The 10,484-nt window shown below is 48.1% G+C and overlaps 1 protein-coding gene across 2 annotated transcripts in view; it reads right to left on the bottom strand.

Moving 5' to 3' along the window:
• Positions 1 to 481: 481 nt before the first annotated feature.
• The window catches only part of TRABD2A (TraB domain containing 2A), a 27,447-nt gene continuing 17,444 nt past the window's right edge, over positions 482 to 10,484 (bottom strand). The window contains exons 3-7 of one of the 2 annotated variants that reach the window (XM_004691586.1): positions 9,104 to 9,250; positions 7,408 to 7,582; positions 3,904 to 3,994; positions 1,132 to 1,383; positions 482 to 665 (exon numbers count right to left, since the gene is read on the bottom strand). In XM_004691586.1, coding sequence (XP_004691643.1) covers positions 482 to 665; positions 1,132 to 1,383; positions 3,904 to 3,994; positions 7,408 to 7,582; positions 9,104 to 9,250 — 849 coding nt within the window. The remainder of the gene's footprint in view (positions 666 to 1,131; positions 1,384 to 3,903; positions 3,995 to 7,407; positions 7,583 to 9,103; positions 9,251 to 10,484) is intronic. The other variant, XM_004691587.1, reaches the window with a different exon arrangement.

A 10,484-nucleotide genomic window follows, 5' to 3' on the forward strand; every position in this document is an offset into this window, starting at 1 on the left:
CTCACCAAACCTGGAATAAAGAGGAGCAGAATTAACGTCGCATGGCCCAGTGACTCCCCTGTATCCAGCACAGAGAGTGAGCAGGGAGAAGAGCAGCAGGAAGAAGAAAGGGCAGGATTCACAGCGGCAGCGAGGCCTGGGGTGAGGGCCAGGATGAAGCAGTGATAGAGAGCTGAGGGTGCGAGCAAAGGAGTTTTTTGCATGAGGTAAACATCCTGTTGTAGGAAAAGTACACCACAAGAGATATTTAATTATTTTCGTACAATTCATTTACAATTAATTAATTTCATGCAACTCATTATGTTACAAAAAACCGTACATTTCCCCGAAGCTTTGCTAGATAACCAAAGCCCTCCTTGGGAAAAGAAACACTGGTTTATATCCTGAGTCTCTTCTGTCAAGCCCGGACTAGAGCAGAAAGTTCACGATAGTCACCCTGCACGTCCAAGGGTTTGGGGGCTTTTTCTGGCTCTTCGTGTTGTCACAGCAGGGGTGTTTCTGTCTGGAAAGCCAGCACCAGGGCCCAGAACACAGGAGTCCAGAGAGATAGGCAGGCACTGCTAGCCACCATCTGGCTGTGGTGAGAATGGCCATGGCGAGGGAGCCGCAGCTCGGCAGGGATGTGCCTCTCCAGAATGGGGACCCGGAACTGTGGGACCACCGCCCTAGGAAGCAAAGGAGAAGACAGGCTCAGGACACAGCAGGAGCCCCTCGGTACTCTAAGAGGCCTCCAACCCCAAAAGCCTGCACAACTTCTGCATCTCCCTTCTTTATAGGCAGAAATGAACGTTAGTGTGTTAACAGGTTGCCTGTGTCTTGAGCCCTCATTACCAAAACACAAAACAAATGATAGAGGCACTAAGGTTAGTACACTAGGCAACTCTCCCTCCCCTGACTGTTTGGTTCTTGGTTCTGGGATTATAACAATTAAGTGCAGAAAGGCCCTATTCTGATTTAATTTGCCCGTTAGCCTCTAGGCATCATCAGACCACTGACCACACGCACAGGCATAGGCAGGCCATGCAGATCACTGCCAGGGCCTGACTTCTCCCCTACCCTGGCTCAGGTCTGGTGTGAATACCATGCAGGCCACCCTGGCCTGGTCAGTAGGAGCTGCAGGGCCCTGCTCACCTCTCCTCCAGTCGGACCCACAGGTCGCTGAACTGCCTGAGCCGCTGCTTCCTGTGAGGTCGCCTCCGTTTCTTCCGGAACTTTCGTTCTGCCTCGGGCATGTTGTCACTTCCCAGAGGGGACACATGATGGGGGGGCAATAGTGAGAGCACCTCAGACTCAGCTTCAGGTACCAGCCCCACCTGGGAGGCCACTTCCGGAACAAAGATGGCGGAGGAGGTAGGCTGAGAGGAGGGACTTTTAGTCTTCTCTCTGTAAAAGGGTAGGAAGGAGGTATTTGGAGAAGGGTCACATGGCACCCTCCCTGACCTTAAGGCCCAGGAGCTCCCAACAGCAAATAATGTTGTGAAAACTCAAGCCTACTAGACAGGGTAGGGTCATAAAGCCATTTCAAGAATGATCATTTCTATCTCCCCTCATCTACATTCTCCAACCCCCTAGCTGTGGGGAGGAGAAATATAAGGTTTGTTTTTAACTGCAGATAATCACCCTTCTCTAACAGCAGGTCACCACTGTCTGGAAAGTCACTGAAGATTACTGCATTTGAAAGGGAGTTAAAAAATGTGTTTAAGTGCCATTTTCTTAAACAAGTAAAGTCTCCCTGAGTCCTCTTAGTCCTTTGTGTGCCCTTAGAAGGGGGGCTTTACTCAAAAAGAAACTTTTTGGAAAATAGAGAGAGACTTTTTGGCTGTTGAAAGCCACCCCATACCCAACCCCCAGTGAGGAAACACCAGTGTTCACAGGTTGTCTCTTTTTGTTGTTTTGGCCTATTTTCCCACACCATATCCTCTGTTCCTTTCTCCCTTGCCTGCCCTCTTAACTTCAGAGCCATGGTGTGTTAATATCAGCTCATTCTGGTTAAGTATTTACTGTGTATCCACATAAGTGTCCAGTATTTGTCTTTATCATTCTACCTTGCTTTACTAGACATAATCCCCTTGAATTTACTACACAAAATCCCCTCCATTTTGCTTGGCTGCTTTTCACCTTCCCTTGTAGATGAACATGTTCTACTGTGTGGCTCCAACACCTCTTCTTGAGCCAGTCATTTATGGGTGCGCATTGGGGCTGCTGTGGTACCTGGCTCTTGCAAATGGGGCTGCAATAAGCATTGTCACGGGGCTCACTTCTAACCATGAGTTCATGTTCCTTGCTAAGTAAAAGCAGTTGTTCACAGAGATCAGAGGCTGAGTGGTTCTAACTGCTGCTTCTCTGCCAGAAACAGAGAATTCCAGCTGCTGAATACTATTAATCCACCCCACAGCTGCTGGACTAGCCCATGCACCCCATGTTCAGGGTTCACGTTACCATCTTTTGCTCCACTAGAAGTCCCAAACTTTAGCTAAACCTCTATTTACTCATAAAGGCTAAGTTCATAGACATTTGGCCCCAATATTGCATCCTCTCATTTTGATTGTCCCTTACCTGCATTTCAGTCTACCATGGATGTCTGCAAGAAATGCCTGATTGACATGGCCTCACTCCTGGGCATACCCACAAGAGGACATATGATATCCCAGAAGGAGGCCAGGCTTGGAGCCTTGGATAGAATAATTAGCCCTCCTGAGCCTCTGTTGCTTTTGTAAAGATGACCAAGCTCGTGGTTGCTGTGAGAATTAAAACATCCCACGCACAATGCTTTATAGAGGCTGAGCACATAGGTATTTACTTCACATCCACTGAATATGTACACTAAATACACTGAAATGTAGGATATGAAGAGGGGTGGGAGCAACTTAAGGACAAGCCCCAGGAACCTCCAAGATACCATTGAGAAGAAGCCTGGCATGGAAACTGGACTGCCAGGGAGGAACTTCTGGAGTGAGGGGGCCAGGAGAGGACTTGGATCAAGACAACAACATGAGGTAAAGATGGGTTTTCGAGGAGAAACACAGCTGAGCAAGGGCAGACAGGACAGCTAAAGCCCCCCCTCTATCCTCACAGCAGCGGGTACAGCATCATCCTGGAATACTCTCACCAAGTTGAGCTCTGCCAGGAGGGGGCACAGATGACCACTGTCTGAGGAAATGGGCAACAGGAGAATGGAGAGGGGATTATGGGATAAAAATATGTCCCCAAAAATGTATATGCTGAAACACCAGCCCTCAATTCCTCACCACATGACTGTATTTGTAGATAGGGGTTTAAAAAAAGAGATCAAGTTAAAACAAGGCTGTCAGAGCAGGCCATAATCCAGTCTGACTGGAAGGAGAGTGGAGCTGGAAACAGACTAGGGATCTCCACACAAGGAGAGGCCACGTGGGGACAGAGCAAGGCAGCAAGCCAGGGAGAGGCCTCGGGAGCGACCCATCTACAACCCTGGGAGAGCAAATTTGAAGATTTGGGCTCTCCTGTACCTCCAGTTCCTCTGACCTACGTGATGCCAATTCTACCACCTACCTCCCTAAAGTTTCCAAAATGCCCGTGATGAAAGGCACCGCACATGACGCCTCCTCATTCCTCCTGGAGCTCCCAAGACCACGGATCAGGTTTCCCTTCACCTTTTTTTCTGTCCCCAGCAGCTGCCTGAGGACAAGGTCCTCTGTGCCCCAGGTGCCCCACCAGCCCACCAGACACAGCCCAGTCACAGCAGGATGCCACTAAGCCAAGGATCCACTAGTGGCCATGTTTCCCAGCCCAAGGGAATGGCTGTGTGAGCTCCTCTGGCGCCTCTCAGGATGCAGCCCACCCTGGACCGGACCTCAGGCCGGCACAGGGGGGTTTGGCTTCCCTGGCTGCTCCCCAACCAGGATAGAAGCACAGGAAGGTTACTTGTTGATAGGTCGTCCAGCAGGGGCGTGTTCTACCTCATAGCCTTCGCGCCGCAAAACATCAAGCACCGTGTTGTTGCCCATGAAATGACCTGTGGGAGAAAAAGTAGTCAGATTTGCAGAAAGTAAGCCTATGCCCCAAAACATTTTTTTCCAAAACACACTGTGTAAATCAATGTTACTTTAGTAAAATCACTGTGTAAAAGGCCAGAAATGTGACTACACACATGATCCCACATCCCCAAATAGACATGGCACAAGGAAATAACCCCCTGAACCCCTTCCTTTGCTCTTTGTCCAGCCAGAATCAGCAGTTAGCCTTCCAACAGCCCTGCCAGGCAGGCAGGTGGGGCAAGATAAGCAGCATTTCAGAGATCAGGACATAGGATAACACAGCACTGGGAGCCCCCTGAAGTCACACGGCTAAGAGGATAGCAAACTCCAACCTCCTGCCTCTGAAACCAGTGCCAGCACCCCTAAAAATTCTCATCTATATAAACTACCACTTACTTCTGAGACCCTACATGGAATTAGAAATGCACAATAAAATCCTCAATTTAGCAAAAAACCTCAGTCTGAGTTTCTTTTACATTTTTTCTTCCTAATGAAAAGCAGCAAAGATCAACCAGATACTCTTACAAGAGTATCTTAAAATAAATATTTTAAAGGTCAAGGGTAGATCCTGGGCTTCAGTCCAAGCCCTACTACATCTCTCAATATCAGGTTTTGATGTTCAGAATTGACAGCTGTTCTCTAGATCTTGAAGAAGGAAATGGGATTATGCCCAGAGACTTAAGTTGGCAAAACAGGAAGTAAGCCTGGCATTAAGTTAAGATTTGAGACAAAAGCATTAAGCAAAAGAGTTACAAAAAAAAAAAAAATATTCACCTACATGCAAAAAAATGAAACTAGATCACTGCCCACTCCAGTCACAAAAATCAACTCGAAGTGGATTAAAGACCTAGACATAAGAACGGAAACCATAAAATACCTAGAAGCAGGCCCTCCCTGGTGGCGCAGCGGGTTAAAGCACTGCACCACAAAGCTTAAGCCATTTCGGCATGAGTTCAATTCCCACCTGCCTCGGAGGAGTCCACATGGCAAGGCAGACCTCTCCTAGCCCACCCGCTGCTCCCCTCAGCAGTGTACTTCATCGATCTGCCTGTTCTGCTCCCCGCTCTGTCTCTGGTGAATCCTCTCACCCTCCGCATCTCTGGCCTATACCCCAGTTCTATATGAATAAATAAATAAAATCTTAAAAAAAAAAAATACCTAGAAGCAAAGATGGGTCAAACGCTACACGACATACACTTCAGCGACATCTTTAAAGACAGCACCCAACGACACAATAGTGAAGGCAAGGATAAATAGATGGGACTACATCAAGTTAAAGAGCTTCTGTACAGCAAAGGAGACATTACAAAAAACAAACATACAGCCCACTAATTGGGAAAACATTTTCTCACACAATAGTGATAAAGGACTGATCACAAAAATATACAGAGAACTGATGAAACTCAACAAAAATAAAGTAAACAACCCCATCAAAAATGGGCAGAAGAGCTAAAAAGACACTTCTCCAAAGAGGAAATGCAGATGGCCAACAGGCATATGAAAAAATGTTCAACATCACTCATAATAAGGGAGATGCAAATTAAAAGCACAATGAGATATCACCTCACCCTGGTGAGAATGGCACATCTTCAAACAACTAGCAACAACAAATGTTGACGAGGATGTGGTGAAAAGGAACTCTCCTGCACTGCTGGTGGGAATGCAAACTAGTACAACCACTATGGAAAACTGTTTGGAGGTTCCTCAAACTGCTAAACATGGAGCTTCCCTACAACCCAGCAATCCCATTCCTAGGTATCTAGCCAAAAGACACAAAAATACTGGTTGAAAAAGATACCTGTACCCCCATGTTTATTGCTGCTTTATTTACAATTGGAAAAACATGGAAGCAGCCCAGATGCCCAAAAGTAGATGACTGGGTAAAAAAGATGTGGTACATATATACAATGGAATATTACTCAGCAACCAAAAAAGAGAAACACATGTCTTTTGCAGCAACTTGGATGGAGCTGGAAAAGATCATGCTTAGTGAGATAAGCCAGAAAGAGAAAGAAAAATACCGGATGGTTTCACTCATAGCAGGAGTATAATGGACCAGGCAGAAAATAACAAGAATAATGAACAACCATATACCAGAGACATGTTGTGGGGGCGGAGTGGGGAATGGGAGCAAAAACGGGGGGGGGGGGAGAAATGCACGGGATTATGGTGATGGCACACGGGTGACTTGGTGATGGGAAACCCGCGGGGATTACAATTGAGATGGGAAAAAAATGTACAAAATGATGTAAAAAATAAACCTATTAAAAAAAAATTCACTAGTGAAGTTTCCCCATCACCACCCCAAAGCCTGGATATTCTAGCTTATCGGCTTCACCCAAGAGCCCACTCATGTTTTTTCTGGGACCACAAAGTCCTTTCTGTTTATGCCAATTTAATGCCCAAAATAGCTGACCAAGTGGAATTATTCCAGCCTCTCTTGCAACAGCATGATAGAGGTTTCTTTCTCATCTCTGCTTTAAAATAGAAGAGTGAGGTAAAATAGGGTCAGGACTTCAAAATACCAAGAAACAGCGGAGCAGAACCTAAACCAAGGCGGTCCGGTTCAAGCCTACACACTTTTGACACCTGAACACTCACTGGTCAGAGAGTCAGGGAGCAATTTGAGGGTCATCCAAACTGCAGCTCACCGACCCCGAAGCGTGATCACGCCCTCCCCTGACACCTCAGCTTGAAGTGGTCAGCTAAAAGCAGCTTTGGGAAGCCAAACAAAGGAGGTATTTGTGGCAGACAACAGTTCTGAATTCTACTATATTTTTGAGTACCACTGTCCTGTGACCCCAAAACTGATGAGAGGCAACTAACACAGATGAAAGGTACTCTGGCAAGGCCCAGCTCAGCCCCAGTGCAGGAGGGCAGCAGACTCTGTACAGGTCACACCTGGAAATTTCCCAGTCTCCATGTTCATTGTTATAAGCACCAACAGCTCAACTGAGAGGGGAAAAGGCACACAATGATGTAAAAATAAGCTATAATAATAATACTAATAAAACAAGCCAGCAATAGTTGATGTATCAGCCTCAGAACTTACACTTCATTGACAAATTTTAGTGAAAGTGAAAAATTGAAAGTTGCCAGAGTGAGAGTCGGATGATGGGCTGAGTTGAAAAGAGAGAAATGTCTCCCAGCAGGGAGTCCATCCTGGGCCGCAGGTGGAGAGACAGGAAGCTGTGCTGATGTCACCGGAACCTGCCTGTCCAGCAGTTTCAACCACGCTGGACACTGGGCAGCAACTAGAGTCACTTGGCAACCGAGTCAAGTCGAACACAGAGCTCCTCACCGCATCTCCCACCAGGGGCCCACCTTAGCATGCCCTTCATGGACGAGGGTCTACGCAGGGGCTAAGAGAGGTAGGTAACCCACAGCTCACCAGCGCCAAAGGCAAAGAAAAAGCCTTGGTCGGGGAACTCCTCCAGCAGCGCCTTCACCCGCTTCCCCATCCGCTCGTTGCGCTTGTAGATGAGCTCCCGCCGGAAGTAGCTGTGGATTTCCTGCGCGGTGACGCGCTCCTGGGGTGGTAGCGTGGCGTTAATAAAATTGGGAACCTCCGCCAGAATAAAGAGGGGAAAATTAAGAGCAACAGAGTCATTAACAAAGTTGCTTAAAGTGAGCCTCAAATCACCCAGCAGGGAGGACAGAGACGCCGTCTGACACATGACGTGGCCCTCGCAGGGTCTCCTGATGGCCGCTTGTTCAAACTGTGTCATTCCCTGCAACCCAAGTTTAAAAAAATAAAAAAGTGCATGAAGAAACTCTTAGGCTATTTAAAATATATTACTGGTCCGTTTAGGAGACGCTGGTTGGTGCCTTGCGTTTCTATATGTCTTCGAATAGTATGTCCATGTGTTTAACTTGTTCAATGTACACCTTTTTAAAAAAACATTATTTATTGATGCATACAGAACTGGGGTATTTATGCATACTAGAATGGGAGAAAGCAAAGCCAAGGTAGACAAACCAGAGGTAGGGGAAAGCACGAGATACATTCAAGGAAGAACAGTAGAGCTGAGGGTGCACACTTGGTGGGAGAGGACAAGGTGGGGAGACAAATCAGAGCAACTGCGAAATTACTATCTGAAGCACTGCCACTCTCATGTGATCTTAATGGGTGAGGGAAGGAAGTCGGGTGCCCCAAGGGAAGCTCATCAATAACAGCAGGACAATCACCCTACTTCCCCCCAGTAGGCAGGCTTTCAGGGCTCTGAGCCCCCACCAGCCACTCCCTCCCTGTGATGCCCCACAGATCACACCTGTCCTGTGTACAGTCACCCCACCAGGGAGGCCACACTTGCAATGCTCAGGATGGAACCTGTGTCTGCAAATACTGGCGGCCTTCCCAGCAACCCATGTGCCACCCCTCAGGGGCACCACAGGCACTGCCAGTTACATCAGGTTTGCACGTTCCCAGAAGCTGCTGAAAGCGGCAGCCAACGTTTTGCTCCATCATCTCTTAAAAGGGTTACCTAAGTCAGCCGGGACACTTGCAGCCTTGGCCTCCTGAAAGTGGACTTGTGCCGCCTGTGTGGGAAGGCATCTGCTGAAGCCCTTGAAACATCACCCTTCGCAGTCTTGGAATTAAGCCTTATCAGTGCCCTGCTCCACTCTTCAGTTTCATAAAGAAAGCCTGGGTTAGGGCCTCCCTGGGGGTGCAAGGGGTTCAAGCACAGCACTATGGCTAGCCACAGCCCCTGCAGCATGAGTTCGATCCCCTACCAGGGAGCTGACCCACACGGTACAGCAGACCTCACCTGTCCGGCCTGCTCCTCCCCTCAGCATTGTATTTCAGTCAACCCACCTGTTCTGTTCCCCACTCTGTCTGTTGAATCCTCTCACCCTCTAGCCTGTACCCCAGTTCTTGTCTGCATAAACAAATATTTTTTAAAAAGAAAAAAAAAGCCTTTGTTAGCTGTAGCATCTCCATTCAACATCTAAATCTGCCTGATTTTATTTTTAGAGGCTTCCTGACCTTGTTCTTTGGTAGACAGGAGTTCCAGGTGTCAGCAGGAAATATCTTTATTCTCGTATGTAAATGTATGCTGTGCCAGGCACAGGACAAGGGCGCTCACCTGGGAGCTGTCGTGGCTGAAGATGACGGAGCTGAGGTCCCCGCAGTTGTAGTGCTTGATGAGATCCTCTGTGGTATAGGGGATCTGAAGACTGCCTGCTCGCAGGCTCTCCTGCTGCAGGAGGGTCTGATTCAAAGCAAAGATAACCTGAAAGAGAGGGAAGAAAACATAGGTCCCTTTTAAGTTCACTGACACAGCTGCTTTCTTTTGTCCCTGTTTGGCGATAGCTTCATCTCTGCAGCCTTTATGGAAGAACTTGGACACAGCTGCTAAAACAGGGCGCACACATTTCTGGACAGTGCCCAAAGAAATGGGGGACAGTCCTGCCCAAAACAGCCACCAACAACCTGGAAGTCTTGCATCAGAGTGGCCAAGAAGTGAGGAGACCCAAAGAGCCAGCTTGTGAGAATAGGCTGAAGCCAGAGGAAGCACGGGGAGAGCTGGAGGGCACAGAGGCTCCAGTTCCCTGAGGGACTGGGCAGACGCCCAGTGGCATGGGCTCATGGGGTCCATGGAATGTTACTGGAGGTACCTGTGGAAAGGGGGAGATAGATGCCAGGGCCTTACATACTGATGTGTGCTGCGGTCCACCAACCTGGAGGAGGATGCACCGGTTTCCCAAACTGATTTGAGGTGCACACCCAAGAAAGGATTCACTGAACCATCTTTTGGGACAATCCAAAGAATTTTATAAAAACCCTCTGGCACTGGGAGCTGGGGGAGGGAGATTTCTGGCAGCTACACCCACAAGTCTTCTCACAGCACCTGGACTTCTGAGCCATTTTCTTTTGCTCATCTAGAAGTGCACAGAGCACCTTGCCAGCTGCCCCTCCACAGCTTCCCCATAATCAGAACACAGGATGTTCTAGGCGGGTTATAATGTGCCACTCAGGAAAAAGATTCAGAGACAATTTCAAATTCACCCTCCATGTCTGTTAACAAATTCCCCCAACCCTAACTGAGATCACTGTGTTGGGTCAACTTCACCTGGTTGGGGGGTGGGAGCCTAAGGGACAGGAATTCACAAAACAGACGTCCTGTTTCAGACCTTTCTCTCCTGCTAGGTGTACCAGAGGTGCCAAATCACTGTGTTCCCCTCTCTCAACCCCACATCCAAACCAAAGTAGTCCTTGAGGGGATACAGGGTAAGATCCTGCTGGCCTCTCCCTTCCCTCAGCCAGGCCAATTACACTGGGGAAAATTGGACTTGGTGATACCATCCAGTGCTGACTGCACCATCAAAGTTCCATTAAGAGTTTATAAGAAGCCCTTCCTGGTGGCGCAGTGGGTTAAAGCACAGCACTAAGAAGCTAAAGTCACTTCAGCAGGAGTTCGATCCCTGACCCAGAGGTAACCCACATGGCGTAGCAGACGTCTCCTG

Source organism: Condylura cristata, unplaced genomic scaffold, assembly GCF_000260355.1.
Source record: "Condylura cristata isolate star-nosed mole 26May11 unplaced genomic scaffold, ConCri1.0 scaffold00031, whole genome shotgun sequence".
Lineage (NCBI taxonomy): Eukaryota > Metazoa > Chordata > Mammalia > Eulipotyphla > Talpidae > Condylura > Condylura cristata.